Consider the following 21,625-nt stretch of genomic DNA (forward strand, 5'->3'; position numbering starts at 1 on the left):
CTGGGAACCATTGGAAAGAGTCCAGCTCCCTCCTCCTTCAACCCACCCTTGAGATCCTTGTCAGCATGAATAAGGTCTCCCCTCAGCCTTCTGTTCTCCAGACTAAAGAGTCCTAGCCCTCTCAGTCTTTCTTCATCAGGGAGATGCTCCAATCCTTGAATCATCTTTATTGCCCTTTGCTGGACTCTCTCCAGCAGTTCCCTGTCTCTCTTGAACTGGGGAGCCCAGAACTGGATGCAGGATTCCAGCCCACATGTTGGTATTAACCTGCCCTGAGGCATCAGTTCCAGAAGGACAGGGAACTGCTGGAGAGGGGACAGCAGAGGCTCCAGAGATGAGGAGGGGCCTGAAGCATCTCCCTTACGAGGAAAGGCTGAGGGACTTGGGGCTTTTGGTGCCTGACATTCTTCTTCCCCAGGTGCAGGACCCTACACTTTTCCCTGTTGAACCTCATGAGGTTCTTCCTTGCCCAGCCCTCCAGCCTGTCCAGGTCTCTCTGGATGGCAGCACAGCCCTCCAGGGTGTCAGCCACCCCTCCCAGTTTGGTATCATCAGCAAACTTGCTGAGGATACACTCTGTCCCCTCATCCAGGTCACTGATGAATATGTTGAACAGCACTGGACCAAGTATTGACCCCTGGGGGACACCACTGGTCACAGGCTTCCAACTTGAACCTGCTCCATTAATCATTACCTTTTGAGTCCTGTCACACAGCCAGTTCTCAATCCACCTCACTGTCCCCTCATCCAGCCCACACTGCCTCAGTTTCCCAATGAGGATGTTATGGGACACAGTCTCTAGACCCTTAAGACTGTTTTAAGCCTTTGGTGAAATGAGAGGGGGAGGCAGGAAGTACACACAAAGTCATTTGCTTCTGCAACACCCCTCGATGCTTTATTCTGACCTCTGGCTGTCTCCAGAGTATTATTGCTTCCCTTAGCAGTGCAAAGCTTGCTTTCTTTCCCCTTTTAAAGAATACTTTCCCTAGCCTGGGTTTACAGTGGTTCAAGTCCATGCTGTTCAGTGTAAGATGATTTCTTGTTGTTTGTCTGTCTGATGGTTCTTTCCTTTCTTACATCCTCAGCAAACCCGGTGTCTACGAGCTCAGCAAAGCACCAACCGGCGTTTCCAGGTAAGCAGATTGCACCTTTTTGTGAAACTTGGCATTTGCTGTTGCAGAACAAGGGGGTAACACCCACCTTCCTCAAGTCTGGTCTCTGCGGAGTGTTTTGGCTCCAGCAGGTGCACGTTGCCCTTCCTGCCTGTCTTCTGTTTAGTTCTGGAAGTACTTGGAGTGTCAGGGAGCAGAGACTTAGGCAGTGGGAGCAGCACTGAAGAGAAGAAAAATGAACCTCTTAAACATCTGGTGCTTAGTGCATCTGCTGTTCTTGTCCAAAATAAGGAGAAGGGGCTGTGTCCATGTGTTTACCATCCAGACTAAGTTGCTGCTTGAAATTTGGATCAAGTATTCCTGTGTTAGCTAGTGCCTGATGTTGTGTAGTTAAGAGCTACCAAAATCTTTTAGCTGTAAATTGGACTTGTTTTAAACTAATTTTTTTTTACAGAACAGAATCTTAGTTGTTGGAAGGGACCTCTGGAAATTGGACTTGTTTTAAACTAATTTCTTTTTACAGAACAGAATCTTAGTGGTTGGAAGGGACCTCTGAGATCATTGAGTCCAACCACAAAAAAAAAACAACAAAAAAAACCAACAACCCACAAACCAAACAAATACAAAACACACCACACCAAACACCCACCAAAACACAATTTAATAAAAGCATTTCATTTTAGCCGGATTTGATAACATTGGGGATGTCCCTTTTGCTTGCGTGCTATGCCTTAATTTTTTCAACTTCAGGACACTTCAAAAACTACATATTCTGTGATTCCTACTAAATAAAACGCATTTTATTTTACCTTGCTGAGTTACCTGCAATATTAATCCTTTTCTTCTGAATTTGATAGATTTTATTAATAGCAGAAAAAAACCCCCACAATCGTAATAACTTTTTGTGCATTTATTTCAAAGCTTTCATCTTGGTTTCTTCTAAAACTGCAGATAATTATACCAATTTGAAAAGTAAAAGCTTTGACCAGCTGGAAAGAGAGAAGATATGCAGCCAGTTGGGTTATTCTGTCATTTTCTGGAGTTTGTTTTCATAATAGGTTGCTGAAATAAATACATATCTAGAAAGTTAATAATGGTATTTTGCCTCACTTTTAGTACCTTTACTGTATATATATGTATTTTTTGTGATGTCTTCAGAGCATTGAATGCTCATGAGAGCAACCTCTTGTGAGCAGCGTTTCTCCTCTGCAGCTCCCACCACAGTGGCTGGAATTTTGGAATGCTGCTGTTAGTACAGTCAAAATACAAAATGTACATGTGAAAATAGGAGAGGTTAAATCCCTTTATCATAGAATCATAGAATTATCAAGGTTGGAAGGGACCTTTCGGGTCATTGAGTCCAACCATCAACCTGACTCTGATAAAACCCATCACTAACCCATGTCTCTAAGCACTGTGTCAGCCCGGCTTTTAAATCCCTCCAGGGATGGGGCCTCAACCCCTTCCCTGGGCAGCCCATTCCAAGGCTTCATAACCCTTTCCATGGAAATATTTTTCCTAATCTCCAATCTGAACCTCCCCTGGTGCAACTTGAGGCCATTTCCTCTTGTCCCATCGCCTGTGACTTGGGAGAAGAGACCAACCCCCCCTGGCTACACCCTCCTTTCAGGGAGTTGGAGAGAGCCAGAAGGTCTCCCCTCAGCCTCCTTTTCTCCAGGCTGAACACCCCCAGCTCCCTCAGCCTCTCCTCACAAGACTTGTGCTCCAGACACCTCACCAGCTCCGGTGCCCTTCCCTGGACCCACTCCAGAGAATTTAGGATTCTTGTGCTTGAAAAAGAGAGGGTAGGATGGCAGTAGTGATAAAGGGCTATTGAACGCTCCAGAGGATTTAGGGTTCTTGTGCATGAAATAGGATAGGATAGGATGGCAGTAGTGATAAAGGGCTATTGAATTCTGAATGGCATGGAGGTGGGGAATAAAGGGCAATTATTGACTTGTTTGTGGTTCCGTTATCAGGACTATCCAATTTATCAAACAGGAAGTTAATAAGCAGAAGGATGCCATTTTTCACACCATCTCTGGCTGATTACGGTTACTTATTGTTTGTGGTGCCATTATCAGGACTATCCAATTTATCAAACAGGAAGTTAATAAGCAGAAGGATGCCACTTTTCACACAGTCTCTGGCTGATTGCGTGACTCCTAGGATATTGTTGCTGTCCTATGTTTTCATAGGTTTTAAAAAGGAATTAGATGTGTTTGGTGAGGGGAAGACTCATCAGGAGCTCCTGCTGCCTCCTGTTCTTTATTTCACACCTGCTTTTGGCTGTGGTCAGAAATAGGATACTGGGCTTTGACTTTTGCTTTGATGGATTACAGCCATTCTTATCTGGGAATCCTGGGAATTGGAATATTTTATCAAAGCAAAGTTCCTTTCATTTTTTTCTTTATCTTCCTTAGGATTCATTTGATTCCTGGCTTTGTTGACTCGGAATTTTTCACACCATCTCTGGCTGATTACGTGACTCCTGGAATATTGTTGCTGTCCTATGTTTTCATAGGTTTTAAAAAGGAATTAGATGTGTTTGGTGAGGGGAAGACTCATCAGGAGCTCCAGCTGCCTACTGTTCTTTATTTCACACCTGCTTTTGGCTGTGGTCAGAAATAGGATACTGGGCTTTGACTTTTGCTTTGATGGATTACAGCCATTCTTATCTGGGAATCCTGGGAATTGGAATATTTTATCAAAGCAAAGTTCCTTTCATTTTTTTCTTTATCTTCCTTAGGATTCATTTGATTCCTGGCTTTGTTGACTCGGAACAAGCTGACTGGATGTTTGAACAGCTCCTCCAAGACATACCCTGGGGTCAGAGAACTCACGTCAGACAGGGTAAGGGGTGTGAAGAGCAACTTTTCAGGTCATTCCCAGGTCATTTCCATGCTAAAATCCAGGCTTTGTTTATCATTGTTTTGAGTTTTACATATTACCACTCCAATATATTTCCTGCCAGGTTTTCCATGCATATCTGAAGAGTACCTCTGCTTATTTTTTCAGTCTCTATCACCATGTTCCGATTGCCAATTAGATGAGATATTTACAAATTAAAGTTCCCTGTCTTAAAAATCTTTGAATTTTACTGCCTCCTCTTCATCTCGAGTTCTTTTTCCCACTCTTTTTTTTTTTTTTCAGATTAAGTCCCTGTTCCCTTCCTCTTCATCTCGAGTCCTTTTTCCCACTCTTTTTTTTTTTCAGATTAAGTCCCTGTTCCATCCCTTCACACTGTCTTCCAGTGATGCTGCAAAAACTGTGTTCTTTGAGGTTTCTGTCACCAAGAATGTTTTTTGCTCCTCTCATTTAAAATCCCAGCAGAGCACGTGTCTTTTCCCTTGTCTTTGCTTATTAGCTCCAGCGTGCAGTGAGAGAGGAGGCTGCTATTCTGGATTTGTTCACTAAGGGGCACCTGGTTTAGCTAAATTTCAGTCGGAAAGGGATGGATATAAGATAATATATTGGAGTTATTACTGGACAGGGCTGGAAAATGTCTTCAACATCTGTGTTTATTGGCTTGCAGTAAAGGTACGGTATGATGGAGAATGTTACCTGTCAAGGGTGAGGAACAGCTGCCAAGAGAGTCCTTTCAGAAGCTGAAAGTACTTTTAACTTGATGTTTGTGTTACAGCACGGAGCACACGCGTATTTGACGAAGTATTACTTGTCCAGCCTTGCTGCTTTCTGCTTCTGTAATGTCCCACTGATGATGCAGCCCTTTCTGCTTCATCCTGTACATCTTGCAACTTCTGCAAGGGAACACTTGGGGAGAATATAACCCAAGCCAGAATTATAAATAAAATTTCAGTTTCATTTTGCTGACTTTAACTTATCCGTTAAACATCCCTGCCCTGTCTGACATAGGGATTAGAAAATTGATGGTGAGGTACTACTTCTTGCAGAGAGGGCCTGCCTTTGAGTAATCTCATTCCTTTACATAAGTCCATTATTTAAGGGTGAGGATTTTAGTGGGACTACTTTTTAACTTCAGGTGAGTGGACAGTCCCTTTTTGATCAGGTTCCTTTGGGAGAATCGAATCATCTTTCCATTTTCAAGCCTTTTGATAAGGCAACTGAGAAAGTCATCCTGCTCTTCTCTTTTTTTTAGAAGTATCTTTCGAGGAACCAAGGCTTACCTCCTGGTATGGGGAACTTCCTTACACGTACTCCAGGATAACAATGCAGCCAAACCCCAATGTATGTATACATTTACAGTTTTCTTTCATTATTGTGTACAAAGAAATCCTTTGCAGAGATTGAAACACAAAAATTCCATCTTCTATTTTGATCTGGAGTATCTATCAGCTTTTCATTTGTGATCAACAGTAGGCTCTAGTGTAATGTGGACAATTTCATAAAACGGGTATTTTGAGTGGACTGACTGAGAGGAGCTTGATTTAGCTGCTAAATGTTGACAAAAGGAAACTCCAGAGTTTAATGTTCTGCTTTTGGGTCACTCTAGCTTTGGACAAAACTCTAAATTGTTCTCTGTGACTTACTGTATGCATCTTTGTATTGGAGATTGTACTGTACACAGTCATGCTGAGTTTTTCATTGTAAATATCAATTACTGAAATAGTTACCTTCAGAAACACTGAGATTCAATACTGCTTAAATGAGAATTTAGGCATATTGTTGATTTCCTGGGTGAATGCTATGAAATTCACACACACAACCTGCCCGCTCAGCAGCTCCGGAGAGTATGATGTAATTTCCTGTGCTATTTTGGAAGGGTTAAAAAAACCTTCTGAGTGACTCCTTGAGGTTTTGTTCATATTCATTGTCTCTCTCTCTCTGGCTTCCAGCTTGTTGTCCTGTCAGCCTGTCTCTTGGTATTGCTTTGTTTGCAATTTCCATGGCAGGAGGCTGCAATGTTCTGAACCATGAGTTAAGTGGGACTGTTGAAGGCTGGGTGCTATGAGAGAGAAGTGTCCCAAGTCCTAGAACTGCTGCTGAAGAGGGGGTAGAAAGAGCTCCTAGAGCTCCTAGAAAAGCTCAATTTGGCAAAAGTGGAAAGGTGTTATTTAAAATAACAAGATGACTTGTGAAGATCTTGTAGTCTCAAAAATAACCGTAGTTCAGAACTTCCATAACCTATGGAATTTGTGGTGGAAAAGCAGGCTTTTCTTTTTTTTTTTTTTTTAATGTTTCACTGAATTTCACTGAATTTTTAGAGTTGGAAGGGACCATAGAGATCATCTAGTCCATGTTATCATCTAGTCCAAATGTTATCATTTGTGGAATAATATTTTAAATGGATTTCTCTAAAAGCTGAATGGCTTTATGGATTGGAAGTGCCCTTCCAAAATCATTCTGCTGTAGGCTGATGATTTAAAGCCAGTTCAGAATTGCCTGTTGGGGAAGCTGTTGCTGCTCCAAGGTTGGATAGAGGCTGTATAGCCTGAATTGATGGTTTCAGGTTGGTACGGTCCTTACCTGTAGAATAGGATTTATATAAAAAAAAATCCAGAGTAAAATGTCATTTAATGCACTGCTTGGCCAAAACCAATGACCTGCCTTGAATGCTTGATCTGTAGGAGTAACTTTGTGCCCCTCCTTTTTTGTTTGGTAAGACTGGGTGCCATTGCAGCACTGCTGGGTACAATCTGGTGCTCGTGCCTAAGGAATTCTGGTATTAGTAAGATGGTTCTTCGTAAGGAGTGATGTAGCTGGAGGCACAGTAATGAGTGGACAGTCCCTTTTTGATCAGGTTCCTTTGGGAGAATCGAATCATCTTTCCATTTTCAAGCCTTTTGATAAGGCAACTGAGAAAGTCATCCTGCTCTTCTCTTTTTTTTAGAAGTATCTTTCGAGGAACCAAGGCTTACCTCCTGGTATGGGGAACTTCCTTACACGTACTCCAGGATAACAATGCAGCCAAACCCCAATGTATGTATACATTTACAGTTTTCTTTCATTATTGTGTACAAAGAAATCCTTTGCAGAGATTGAAACACAAAAATTCCATCTTCTATTTTGATCTGGAGTATCTATCAGCTTTTCATTTGTGATCAACAGTAGGCTCTAGTGTAATGTGGACAATTTCATAAAACGGGTATTTTGGGTGGACTGACTGAGAGGAGCTTGATTTAGCTGCTAAATGTTGACAAAAGGAAACTGCAGAGTTTAATGTTCTGCTTTTGGGTCACTCTAGCTTTGGACAAAACTCTAAATTGTTCTCTGTGACTTACTGTATGCATCTTTGTATTGGAGATTGTACTGTACACAGTCATGCTGAGTTTTTCATTGTAAATATCAATTACTGAAATAGTTACCTTCAGAAACACTGAGATTCAATACTGCTTAAATGAGAATTTAGGCATATTGTTGATTTCCTGGGTGAATGCTATGAAATTCACACACACAACCTGCCCGCTCAGCAGCTCCGGAGAGTATGATGTAATTTCCTGTGCTATTTTGGAAGGGTTAAAAAAACCTTCTGGGTGACTCCTTGAGGTTTTGTTCATATTCATTGTCTCTCTCTCTCTGGCTTCCAGCTTGTTGTCCTGTCAGCCTGTCTCTTGGTATTGCTTTGTTTGCAATTTCCATGGCAGGAGGCTGCAATGTTCTGAACCATGAGTTAAGTGGGACTGTTGAAGGCTGGGTGCTATGAGAGAGAAGTGTCCCAAGTCCTAGAACTGCTGCTGAAGAGGGGGTAGAAAGAGCTCCTAGAGCTCCTAGAAAAGCTCAATTTGGCAAAAGTGGAAAGGTGTTATTTAAAATAACAAGATGACTTGTGAAGATCTTGTAGTCTCAAAAATAACCGTAGTTCAGAACTTCCATAACCTATGGAATTTGTGGTGGAAAAGCAGGCTTTTCTTTTTTTTTTTTTTTTAATGTTTCACTGAATAAACTTCCGTAACCTATGGAATTTGTGGTGGAAAAACAGCCTTTTCTTTTTTTTTTTTTAATGTTTCACTGAATTTCACTGAATTTTTAGAGTTGGAAGGGACCATAGAGATCATCTAGGAACTGTTATCATCTAGTCCAAATGTTATCATTTGTGGAATAATATTTTAAATGGATTTCTCTAAAAGCTGAATGGCTTTATGGATTGGAAGTGCCCTTCCAAAATCATTCTGCTGTAGGCTGATGATTTAAAGCCAGTTCAGAATTGCCTGTTGGGGAAGCTGTTGCTGCTCCAAGGTTGGATAGAGGCTGTATAGCCTGAATTGATGGTTTCAGGTTGGTACGGTCCTTACCTGTAGAATAGGATTTATATAAAAAAAAATCCAGAGTAAAATGTCATTTAATGCACTGCTTGGCCAAAACCAATGACCTGCCTTGAATAATCCAGAGTAAAATGTAATTTAATGCACGGCTTGGCCAAAACCAATGACCTGCCTTGAATGCTTGATCTGTAGGAGTAACTTTGTGCCCCTCCTTTTTTGTTTGGTAAGACTGGGTGCCATTGCAGCACTGCTGGGTACAATCTGGTGCTCGTGCCTAAGGAATTCTGGTATTAGTAAGATGGTTCTTCGTAAGGAGTGATGTAGCTGGAGGAACAGTAATGTTTCAACAAAATTACTTCCACTGCTGCAGGCGTGTAGTGGGGTTCCCACTGAATGGTCAAATTCACTATATGGTAATTTATTTAGTAATAAATCCTATTGTGATAGGAATTGAAGGAATCCAGTCCTAGTTGGTCACTGAAAAGTGCTTTCAGTAGATTTTGTTGGTCTCTTCTGTCATTGCATTGTATGTCCTGCACATATTGCAGGGTCAGGCAGCCCAGTTAGAAGCTATAGCATTTTTTGGGTAGTGTTACTTATTTCCCTACAGAACTGTCTAGGTTGGAAGGGACCTTTCAGATCATCGAGTCCAACCATCAACCTAACTCTGATAAAACCCATCACTAACCCATGTCTCTAAGCACTATGGCAACCTGGCTTTTAAATCCCTTGTTGGTCTCTTCTGTCGTTGCATTGTATGTCCTGCACATATTGCAGGGTCAGGCAGCCCGGTTAGAAGCTATAGCATTTTTTGGGTAGTGTTACTTATTTCCCTACAGAACTGTCTAGGTTGGAAGGGACCTTTCAGATCATCTAGTCCAACCATCAACCTAACTCTGATAAAACCCATCACTAACCCGTGTCACTGAGCACCCCTCCAGGGATGGTGCCTCAACCCCTTCCCTGGGCAGCCCATTCCAAGGCTTCATAACCCTTTCTGTGGAAACATTTTTCCTCATCTAAAATCTGAACCTCCCCTGGTGCAACTTGAGGCCATTTCCTCTTGTCCCATCACCTGTTCCTTGGAAGAAGAGACTGATCCTCCTTTCAGGGAGTTGGAGAGAGCAAGAAGGTCTCCCCTCAGCCTACTCTTCCTCCTTTTTGTTTTATGTTGAACAGAAAATACACAGATATGTATGTACCTGCACTCAACCTTGTAAAAAGTCCCCCTCCAATTTTCTTGTAGGTGTCCTTCAGATACTGGAAGGCTTCTATAAGGTTTCCCTGGAGCCTTTTCTTCTCCAGGCTGAAAAACCCCAACTCTCTCAGCCTGTCTTCATAGGAGAGGTGTTTCAGCCCTCTGATCATCTTCATGGCCACCTCTAGACCCACTCCAGGAGGTCCATGTCCTTCCTGTGCTGAGGACTCCAGAGCTGGATGCAGTGCTCCGGGTGGGGGTCTCACAAGAGCAGAGTAGAGGGGCAGAATCACCTCCCTTGACCTGCTGGCCACACTGCTGGGGATGCAGCCCAGACTCTTAATGTCTTTCTTGTGATGAGGGGCCCAAAAATTGGACGCAGCACTTGAGGTGCCCAGTACAGGGGGGCGATTGCTTCCCTGGTCTTACTCCCCACGCTGTTCCTGACACAGGCCAGGATGCTGGTGACCTTCTTGGCCACCAGGGCACACTGCTGGCTCATGTTAAGCCAGCTGTCAACCAATATCCCCAGGTCCTTTTCCACCAGGCAACTCCAGCCACTCTACCCCCAAGTCTGGAGTGTTCATGGGATTGTTGTGGCCCAAGTGCAGGACCCAGCACTTGGCCTCATCCCATTGGCCTCACCTCATTGATCCAGCCTGGCCAGATCCCTCTGCAGAGCCTTCCTACCCTCAAGGAGATCAATGCTCCTACCCAACTTGATGTCATCTGCAAACTGACTGAGGGTGTCAATCCCCTCATCCAGATTGTTGCTAAAGATGTTAAAGAGAAGGGGTCCCAGCTCCAAGCTGAGCCCTGGGGGACACCACTCATGACCGGCCACCAACTGGATCTAACTCCATTCACCACCGCTCTCTGGGCCTGGCCATCCAGCCAGTTTTTTACCCAGCAAAGAGCACTCCTGTCCAAGCCATGAGCTCCCACATGTCCCAGAGCTGCAAGCTGTGTTTATGTATAATTAATTATTCACAGGATGCTTAGTCACCGAAGGGATGACTTAGTTCGAAATACCCCTGATAGAGAAAGATGGTGTGTTGAGGCTCCTGCAGTGTAGCCAATAGGTTAAAAACCCCTTAAACGTGTGTTAGCATGAAAAGAAGGTGGTTCAGACTTGATTATTAGAGGTGGTTATTAGGAATTAATTCTTGCTGTCTCTTCCTCCTTCTGCCAGTGATGCACTGGGATGTTTGGAGTCAGTCCTTTATCCTCTCTTGATCTCTGTTGCTGCTTATATAATGGGTAAAAATTCTGGCCTACATTGCTTTGGCTTTTTTTTAAAAAAAAAACCACAACTTGTGTAGTACTTAAAAGCACTCTGACAGATGAAAGTCGTGATGTAAGTGTATAACATTAAATAAGGATTCAGTGGAGTGAGCAGTGGTGGAACGTGCAGGGCTGCCGTGGGCTACGGGCTCAGCAGGACATTAGTGAAGGGGAGGATGAGACTCAGGGCCCCGTGACACTGGTTTTGCAAACTGCTGAAAAGTTACGGTGTCGAAGGCAAAAGCCCGAGAGGGGATGAGTCAGTGGGGCTCAACCAGCTGTACTGACAGAGCAGGGGGCAGAGGGCCACGCTGGGACAGTGTTAGGCCGACTGTTGTCTCTTGGTCTGTGTCAACAGCTGCAGGCGATGGAGAGCGTGACGTTTAGTCACTGGTGGCAACTTTCTGGGTGCACGGTGGCCACCAGCAATTTCACTGAATTTCACTGAATTTTTTAGAGTTGGAAGGGACCATAGAGATCATCTAGTCCAACTCCCCTGCTGAAGCAGGATTGCCCAGAGCACAGCACTCAGGAGCATCCAGGCGGGGCTTGAAGATCTCCAGAGAAGGGGACTCCACACCCTCCCTGGGCAGCCTCTGCCAGGGCTCTGCCACCCTCACCCCAAAGAAGTTCTTCCTCAGATTGGAGTGGAACTTCCCATGGTCCAGCTTGTGCCCGTTGCCCCTCGTCCTGTCCCTGGGAACCACTGGAAAGAGTCTGGGTCCATCCTCCTTCAGCCCTCCCTTGAGATACTTGTCAGCATTAATAAGATCTCCCCTCAGCCTTCTCTTCTCCAGACTAAAGAGTCCCAGCTCTCTCAGTCTTTCTTCATAAAGGAGATGCTCCAATCCTTGAATCATCTTTGTTGCCCTACGCTGGACTCTCTCCAGCAGTTCCCTGTCCCTCTTGAACTGGGGAGCCCAGAACTGGAGGCAGGATTCCAGTTGTGGCCCCACCAGTGCAGAGCAGAGGGGGAGAATGACTTCCCTTGACCTGCTGGCTATACTCTTCCCTCTGCAGCCCAGGATTCTGTTGGCCTTCCTGGCCACAAGAGCACACTGCTTGCTCATTGTCATTTTGTTGTCCACCAGGACCCCTAGATCTTTCTCTTCAGAAGTTGTCTCCAGCAGGTCCACCCCTAACCTGTATTGCCAAGTAACTCGGATGTTATCAGAGCCCTGTGTTAAACTCCTCTAGCTATAATCAGAATTGTTCAGAGGCATTTGTTTGAGTTGATGTGGTGCTGGGAGGTATGGTTTAGTGATGATGCTCCTTGTTTGTTGTGTGGGTGTCTATTTTTGTCAGTTAGGTTGACAGTTGGACAAGATGATCTTTAAGGTCCCTTCCAACCTAGAAGATTCTGTGATTTTGTTTCTTAGTAATTTTCCCCTTTTGTCTTACGTGGTTTGCTTTCGTTGTACTTACCCAACTCCTGCCCTGCTGATTCCAGTGGCATCCTGTGCTGACCGTGCTGAAGGAGCAGATTGAAGAGTTCAGTGGTTATACCTTCAACTCCCTTCTCTGCAACCTCTACCGAAACGAGAAGGACAGCGTAGACTGGCACAGCGACGATGAGCCCTCGCTGGGCAAAAACCCTGTCATTGCCTCCCTCAGCTTCGGTGCTACCCGGACCTTTGAGATGAGGAAGAAACCCTCCCCTGTGAGTGTTCTTATCACATTGAGAGAGTCATATAATTGCTAATATGTTTAGACTTTTCCCTCTGTTTAGAGAACTTCATTACTAAAAGCCTTTAATACTAGTTAATGAAAGCACAGCTCCTGAAGTTCTGTGGAAGAAGTGTAGGGATCAAGAAATCCTGTCCCTGTGTAAATTAGCCAAAGAGTTGATATTGTTTTCTTAAACTCGGGCAAATATTGTGTAATGCATCGTGTATGAGGACAGGCTGAGAGAGTTGGGGGGGTTCAGCCTGGAGAAGAGAAGGCTCCAGGGAGACCTTAGAGCCCCTTCCAGTCCCTCAAGGGGCTCCAGGAGAGATGGGGAGGGACTCTGGATCAGGGAGGGGAGCCATACGATGAGAGGGAATAGGTTTTGAACTGAAAGAGGGGAGATTTAGATGAGATCTCAGGAAGCAATTCTTTGCTGTGAGGGTGGTGAGAGCCTGGCCCAGGTTGCCCAGAGAAGCTGTGGCTGCCCCATCCCTGGAGGGGTTCAAGGCCAGGCTGGATGGGGCTTGGAGCAACCTGGTCTGGTGGGAGGTGTCCCTGCCCAGGGCAGGGGGTGGAACTGGGTGATCTTTAATGCCTCTTCCAACCCAAACCATTCTGTGATGAATGTAGCTCTGTGACTGCTCTTGTAAGTAAGTAAGAGTAGCTCTGTGACTGCTCTTGTAAGTAAGTAAAAATTCCTTTAGTAATGTTTGTGTTTCGACTGGTGTGTGATCAGATTGAAGGATGGTGAACAGAGGGAAGGACCTCATTTCTTTTCCATAAAATAGGAAACTGTTGTATCATACTTTCACAGATTAAACAGAGATTGTTACTTTGAGGTGTGTGTGGAACATCCTTTCAGGAATTAATTGGTGATTTAGCAGCGAATTCTCTCTCTAGATAAAAAGCTGTGCTTGGGAATGCTGTGCTTACAAGCCAATTTAAAACTTAGATTTTGCAATTCGTATTTATCCAAGTCAAGGAATCACACTTTCCTGTGTTGAGAATACAGGCCTCATTTTGGTGTATCCTGCTTCAGGTGCCTTTTCTGCATGTGGAGTCTTCTATAACTTTGGGGTGAAGTTTGTTGTCTTTTTTCGCTGCTATTTATTTTGAATAAGGAATGCAGAAAGCAAAGGTGATGGTTATCAGCCTATTAGAAAACTGTAGGTACTGTCAGCATACACTCTGATCCCTCAAGAGTCACCTTGGCTCACCTAGTCCTGAACAGCAAAGGTCAGAATTGGATGAGAAAACAAAGAAATTCTTTGTATTTTTCACCAGTCCTCTAATTTGTAAATTCTTTGTTCCCTGAAGTGGATTTAATCGTGGTCCATGAGCGTGAGATCACACCACTGGTGCATTAATCAGTAGCATGAGTAAGTGTCTCTGATATTGTGATGATGACACTGTGTCAGCTGGAAGGTTCATTCCTCTGGGAAGCTGTAAATGGTGCTTGGATTCATTTCTCCAAGTGCATGTGTTCCCCTTCGATGGACAAGAATCGAACCCACTTAGACTTCTGTATAAACTTTGCAGTTTCCCTCTTAAAAATCAAACCCAATTCTTGGGCAAGATGTCTTTTTCTTCTCTTTTCTGAAAGGACACCCACTAGGAGCAAAGGGGGAAACTCAGTCTGTGCCGTTCATAATCGGCCGCTTTCTTTGATCCTGGACTGCACGATTTCTTCCCTTTTTTTTTTTTTTTTTTCCCCAGATGGGTGATTTTCTATAGATGTATTCCCTGAGCTCTCTGCCTGTTTTTTTTTCTCTGATGCCTCTGACCCCATGTTTCTTCCTCACTGAGTCATGTTACCTACGAGGGGTGGGAGTGTGACATACCTGCTCCGAAGTTACAGTCCATATTTGTGGTGGGATCTTGGAATAAATTGCTATTAACTGCATCCTGTGCCTCAGGGAACTCGTACTTCATAATTACAGGACAGGCTTTACGTATTCTTTGCACATTCCCAAAGCCTGCAATTTTCTGAGAGCATCCTATGACACTAGATGCTTTGCCAAGTGGGAGTTAACAGGAGGCTCTGATGGAAATTACCACCTTTCAAGCTTACCACCAAAGAAGTCGTTTTTCCTACTCTATTGTAAACGTAGCAGTCTCTCTTTCCTTAAGAGAAAGTTGAAGTTGATTGTAGATATTTGAAGTTTGATCATGGCTTTGTTCAAAAGCCAAGTAGTTTAGGAAAAAAGGGATTCAGATTAGCATTCCTCACAGGCATTCAGGCTCTCCCTGGTTTATAATCTGCCAGTATCAGTACATGAGGTTTTCCGGAGTTAGTCTTCAGTGAGCAGGGAAAGAGACAGTAAATCCTTTTTCCTCCCCAAATTAAACCGCTTTGAGGTCCAGCTTTCTAGTATTTCAGATTCTGGAGTTTCAAAGGCCTTCATTTCCTTTTGTTCTTGTAAGTGCTTTTAAGTAGTTCGAGATGAAAGATGTAGTGGAAATACAAGAGGAGAAATGGGGATAAATGGTACTGGGAAAAAAAAAAAAAAAAACAACCCAAAAGCTTTTGTGATCATGTACTGGGTACAAAACAGTATGTACCACAAGTCAGGGAGCTGTTGAAGAACATTAGATCAGAGTCTTCACTTCATGTTAGTATCTGTGCAAATATTTGCCATGTTAGGTTTTGAAATGGGGATGAACTTGTTAGAGACTAAAATCCTATTTCTCGAAGTGCAAAGCCCAGTAACGGTGGTGGGTGGGGTTTTTTTGTGCGTGTTTGTGTGAATTTTGACATTTCTCCAGTAGGAATTTGGTGATGTTTATAAAGGTCACTCTGCAACTGTCACAAAAGGAAATCTTTTTATCCTTTCTCTGCATTTTTCCTTGACAAAAAAAAATGAAAAAGAATATTATTTAGATGCAGGTCATATTTTTTTTTTTCCTTAAAAATGTCCTAGAGTGAGGGGAAGGAAAGGTTGAATCCTCTGAAAAATAATATTATTTAGATGCAAGTCGTTTTGTTTTTGTTTTTTTTTTTTTTTCCTTAAAAATATCTTAGAGTGAGGGGAAGGAAAGGTTGAATCCTCTACTTTTCTTTTTGGTGAGTACAGGACTGGACAAGTAAGTGTTCATCGCATCACTAGGCAGTGAGGGAGTGTGGAGAGGTGCACAGCCTACTCGAATCTGCATCAACAAGCAGCCCTTGGGGATAAGCAGAAATAATTCTGTCTCAGATTGCAGCCCAGTGCATGTAAAATAAAGCTGCAAATGCATTTCAGGAGTACATTCTACGCTGGAATTCAGGAGACTTAGTTTCTGGCATCATGTTAATTTCCATTCTATTTTACTTTACCTGCTGGAGTTTTTCTTTTTAAGCCTTCTTTCTACTCAATACTGCCTTTTCTGTTTATTTGTACCAGCTGTGTCGTTCTATCTGATATTTTGCCTTTGCTTTCCACTACCTCAATAAATTTACCTGAGGCTTATGTAGATTTATACTAGAACTTTTCCTTACCTTTTTGATTTTGATAACGTTTTAAGAAAAAAAAAATCCTTGATGGAGTCCAGGATTACTTACAGATTTTATATTCACAATTTCCCATCAACTCTTGCTGAGTTTTCCTCACTTATTTACTGTAGTTACTTGAATTAAGGATTTTTAAAAAGCCCAAGTTTTAGTCAGTGTAAAGCTTGGGTTGTACTGAATGTGCAACTCAAGATGATGAATATGCTAATATACTAAGATGCAGAACAGTTGCTCTACTAGATATGTTCTTGGAAGCAGGTGGTTTTGTAATATGTATATAGAGTTAGGAAGTGACCATAAAAAAGTTACCTGATAAATTTCTTTCCGTGTTGGTTATTGGTATTCTAAAAAAGTCTTTTCCTCCTTAGATGTCAAGAAGAAATTTCCTCCATAAACTCCTTGACCTCTGAAACTCAACTCAGTTTTTCTCTCTGTCTAACATTAGCTCTAGAGATAAAAGTTCTGAAATAAGATTTGGTGGACAGTGATAGTAATGGCACTAATCATGGAATTGTCAGAGTTGGAAGGGACCTTCTAGAGATCATCTACTCCAGCTCCCCTGCCAAAGCAGGGTTGCCCAGAGCACATCACTCAGGAGGATCCAGGTGGGGCTTGAAGGTCTCCAGAGAAGGGGACTCCACACCCTCCCTGGGCAGCCTCTGCCAGGGCTCTGCCACCCTCACCCCAAAGAAGGTCTTCCTCACATTGCAGTGGAACTTCCCATGTTCCAGCTTGTGCCCGTTGCCCCTTGTCCTGTCACTGGGAACTCCTGAGAAGAGTCTGGCTCCCTCCTCCTTCAACCCACCCTTGAGATACTTGTCAGCATTAATAAGGTCTCCCCTCAGCCTTCTCTTCTCCAGGCTAAAGAGTCCCAGCTCTCTCAGCCTTTCCTCCTCAGGGAGATGCTCCAATCCCTCCATCATCTCTGTTGCCCTACGCTGGACTCTCTCCAGCAGTTCCCAGTCTCTCTGAACTGGGGAGCCCAGAACTGGACGCAGGATTCCAGTTGTGGCCTCCCCAGTGTAGAGCAGAGGGGGAGAATGACCTTCCTCCACCTCCTGGCCACACTCTTCCCTACGTAGCCCAGGATCCCATTGGCCCTCTTGGCCACAAGGGCACATTGCTGGCCCATGGAGAATTTACTGTCCACCAGGACCCCCAGATCCTTCTCCTCAGAAGTGCTTTCCAAGACAGTAAAAAATTTTGTCAAACTTCACCAGCTCTGCAAAACCAAGTGATATGAAAATCTCTTTTTTTCTAAGTTAAAGCTAAACTCAGAGATGTCCCATTTAAACCAGAAAGTGACTACTGCTTTTACATACTGACTTTTGTAAGCCGAAAGGATGTTTTCTCCTAAATCATTTATCTTAGAAGAGTTCCATTTTAATCAAGATGAGCAAGAGATAAAAATAAGTGCGCTGTTAATCCATCCACAAAGTGAAATGATGTAATCCTGTGAAACAGAAACAGCCATGCACTGGTATTTCTCTGCATTTCATCAGCATTCAGGTTTATAATACCTATTTTTGTATTTTTTTCCTCGTTTCCTCTGAAGTTTAAGAAAACATTTCTGGTGCTACACCTCACTTTTAATAGATAAATGGCTAATAGTTCCAGAGGTTTAAACTCTTTTGCATTGTCCTTCCAAAGAATACCTGATACAGGTGATTGTGAATGCCTTTAGTGCTCCCTAATTCCAGAGCTTCATTCCAATCCCAGACATGAATAGGAAGTGTCAATTACATCAAGTGATGCTTTTAATTATTGGGAATTGATTTGATCCCACCCTAGCTCTTTTGCTTTTTAGAGGATTTGCAGTCTTCTTTCTGTCTGTGTTTTGTTTGGTTTTTTTAATACACACACACACACCCCCCCAGTTGTTCGTTTGAAAATCAAACTTTAACTGTTTGGGTTTTTTAATACACACACACTCCCAGTTGTTCGTTTGAAAATCAAACTTTAAGTCCAGGCCATAATTTTCCCTGTAGTTGATACTTCACTTTGTTATTTTGAGCTTTTCAGCAAGCCATGAACTTAAAAAAGGACAAACCTGCATGACATTGGGCCACAGCACAAATAATTATTAATAATTGAGCATTGCCTCCCCCGAAACACTCAGCAAGAGTGGTTTTAGGAGCCCACCAACCATTATAAGAAACTGGCAGAGAAGGTACCGCCTAACTAACTAAAAAATAGAAATTCTCAAACATTTGTTCAGCAACTGTCTAAGATACATGGTCCTTTAAAGGAACACCATCATGCTGTAGAAGATCAGACCTCGCCTAATTAATTTTTTCTAGTCTTCTTTGTAGTAATTTTGTATTTCTGGCTTTTCTTTCAAGAAGAAATAACTGGTTTGGTAATCTATTTTGAAAAAAAAACATTGTATCTCTGCTTCTAGAGGCAGTGGTACAATAAGAAATGTGCATTTGGGCTGGTTGCTATATGCAATGTGCTCAGAACAAGGTTAACTCTCTACTTGTCCAACGTAGAGACTGAGAACCTGTTGCACCTCTTTCCTTGGAGGACATTTATTATCTACTTTGCACTTTCAAGCTATCGATGGCTTTCTATAACTTAAAAATAAGAGACTTCTTGAGTCCCCTCTCTTTCAACACTAATTAAAATATTTCTCTAACTCCCCCTCTCCCTAAAATAATCCCTGTATTTTGCAGGGTGATTTCCTGTCTGAAACTTCTCTGAATTCTACATTTCGGAGAGTTGCTTTCCACTCTTCCTAGACAGCTTGCAAAGTTGTAACGGAGATCTAGAAAAGGCAAACTATATAATGGCATTCTCTATTTAGGGGGCATCCTGGTTTTCCTGTTTACATTTCAGTATTAAATTTCAATTTGTTCTTCTGGCTTAGCAGTCTGTTTTGCTTAGTGATGAGAAAGTTTAAGACAGCTTGGTTTAGGAGGTGCTATAGGAAAAGGAGATTTTTTTGGATAGGAAAAGTTCTTCATCTAACATATTATACTATCCCAACATGTAACGTCCAAACCACGACAAATTCAGAATAGAAGGAAGACGTGTGTTTTGGATAAACTAATTAACCCTTGGAATCAGGGTGGCTGTCACAGAATGTCTCCACACCCAGGTGTTTTGTATTTCAAGAGTAGATGTTTCCCAAAGGGCTACAGCCTCACTCCAGATTTTTGCACTAGATGTAGGAGCTTGGTGTTGGACTATCCCTGTGTTGTACAGGCAGTGAGACACGGTGGCTTCATTCATCCTGAAAATGCTCCGCTCCTAAACTCGTTATGAAACGTGGTAACAGAGGTTTAATTAGGTTTCTTGATATTGCTGTGCCGCCACACAGCGAGACTTGGACAGGTTGGGCAGAGAGGAACCTGAGGAACTTCAACAAGGGCAAGTGCAGGGTGCTGGACCTGGGGAGGAATAACCCCCTGCACCAGGACAGGTTGGGGCTGACCTGCTGGAGAGCAGCTCTGAGGAAAAAGACCGGGGACTCCTGGTGGACAACAGGATGCCCATGAGCCAGCAATGGGCCCTTGTGGCCAAGAAGGCCAATGGCATCCTGGGGGGCATCAAGAAGAGGGAGGTCAAGCAAGTGGAGGGAGGTCATCCTGCCCCTCTGCTCTGCCCTGGGGAGGCCCCATCTGGAGCACTGGGACCAGTTCTGGGCTCCCCAAGTCAAGAAGGACAGGGAACTGCTGGAGAGGGCACAGCAGAGGCTACAGAGATGATGAGGGGCCTGGAGCATCTCTCTGATGAGGAAAGGCTGAGGAACTTGGGTCTGTTTAGTCTGGAGAAGAGAAGGCTGAGGGGGGATCTGATCAACACCTATAAATACTTCAAGGGTGGGTGTCAGGAGGATGGGGCCAGGCTTTTTTCAGTGGTGCCCAGGGACAGGACAAGAGGAAATGGGCACAAACTTGTATATTAGAAGTTCCACCTAAAGATGAGGAGGAACTTCTTTGCTGTGAGGGTGGCAGAGCCCTGGCAGAGGCTGCCCAGGGAGGTGGTGGAGTCTCCTTCTCTGGAGACATTCAAACCCCACCTGGATTTAAGTCCAGGCCATAATTTTCCCTGTAGTTGATACTTCACTTTGTTATTTTGAGCTTTTCAGCAAGCCATGAACTTAAAAAAGGACAAACCTGCATGACATTGGGCCACAGCACAAATAATTATTAATAATTGAGTATTGCCTCCCCCTAAACACTCAGCAAGAGTGGTTTTAGGAGCCCACCAACCATTATAAGAAACTGGCAGAGAAGGTACCGCCTAACTAACTAAAAAATAGAAATTCTCAAACATTTGTTCAGCAACTGTCTAAGATACATGGTCCTTTAAAGGAACACCATCATGCTGTAGAAGATCAGACCTCGCCTAATTAATTTTTTCTAGTCTTCTTTGTAGTAATTTTGTATTTCTGGCTTTTCTTTCAAGAAGAAATAACTGGTTTGGTAATCTATTTTGAAAAAAAAACATTGTATCTCTGCTTCTAGAGGCAGTGGTACAATAAGAAATGTGCATTTGGGCTGGTTGCTATATGCAATGTGCTCAGAACAAGGTTAACTCTCTACTTGTCCAACGTAGAGACTGAGAACCTGTTGCACCTCTTTCCTTGGAGGACATTTATTATCTACTTTGCACTTTCAAGCTATCGATGGCTTTCTATAACTTAAAAATAAGAGACTTCTTGAGTCCCCTCTCTTTCAACACTAATTAAAATATTTCTCTAACTCCCCCTCTCCCTAAAATAATCCCTGTATTTTGCAGGGTGATTTCCTGTCTGAAACTTCCCTGAATTCTACATTTCGGAGAGTTGCTTTCCACTCTTCCTAGACAGCTTGCAAAGTTGTAACGGAGATCTAGAAAAGGCAAACTATATAATGGCATTCTCTATTTAGGGGGCATCCTGGTTTTCCTGTTTACATTTCAGTATTAAATTTCAATTTGTTCTTCTGGCTTAGCAGTCTGTTTTGCTTAGTGATGAGAAAGTTTAAGACAGCTTGGTTTAGGAGGTGCTATAGGAAAAGGAGATTTTTTTGGATAGGAAAAGTTCTTCATCTAACATATTATACTATCCCAACATGTAACGTCCAAACCACGACAAATTCAGAATAGAAGGAAGATGTGTGTTTTGGATAAAGTAATTAACTCCTGGAATCAGGGTGGCTATCACAGAATGTCTCCACACCCAGGTGTTTTGTATTTCAAGAGTAGATGTTTCCCAAAGGGCTACAGCCTCACTCCAGATTTTTGCACTAGATGTAGGAGCTTGGTGTTGGACTATCCCTGTGTTGTACAGGCAGTGAGACACGGTGGCTTCATTCATCCTGAAAATGCTCCGCTCCTAAACTCGTTATGAAACGTGGTAACAGAGGTTTAATTAGGTTTCTTGATATTGCTGTGCCGCCACACAGCGAGACTTGGACAGGTTGGGCAGAGAGGAACCTGAGGAACTTCAACAAGGGCAAGTGCAGGGTGCTGGACCTGGGGAGGAATAACCCCCTGCACCAGGACAGGTTGGGGCTGACCTGCTGGAGAGCAGCTCTGAGGAAAAAGACCGGGGACTCCTGGTGGACAACAGGATGCCCATGAGCCAGCAATGGGCCCTTGTGGCCAAGAAGGCCAATGGCATCCTGGGGGGCATCAAGAAGAGGGAGGTCAAGCAAGTGGAGGGAGGTCATCCTGCCCCTCTGCTCTGCCCTGGGGAGGC

At 43.4% G+C, this 21,625-nt stretch overlaps 1 protein-coding gene across 1 annotated transcript in view; it reads left to right on the forward strand.

Annotated features, from left to right (window-relative positions):
- ALKBH3 (alkB homolog 3, alpha-ketoglutarate-dependent dioxygenase) overlaps positions 1 to 21,625 on the forward strand; it is a 28,480-nt gene that overhangs the window by 5,183 nt on the left and 1,672 nt on the right. Inside the window, exons 4-7 of the mRNA XM_014962602.1 lie at positions 1,086 to 1,133; positions 3,862 to 3,965; positions 5,233 to 5,321; positions 12,229 to 12,438. Of these exons, the coding sequence (XP_014818088.1) occupies positions 1,086 to 1,133; positions 3,862 to 3,965; positions 5,233 to 5,321; positions 12,229 to 12,438 (451 nt within the window). The remainder of the gene's footprint in view (positions 1 to 1,085; positions 1,134 to 3,861; positions 3,966 to 5,232; positions 5,322 to 12,228; positions 12,439 to 21,625) is intronic.

This window comes from Calidris pugnax, unplaced genomic scaffold (genome assembly GCF_001431845.1).
Source record: "Calidris pugnax isolate Ruff unplaced genomic scaffold, ASM143184v1 scaffold556, whole genome shotgun sequence".
NCBI lineage: Eukaryota > Metazoa > Chordata > Aves > Charadriiformes > Scolopacidae > Calidris > Calidris pugnax.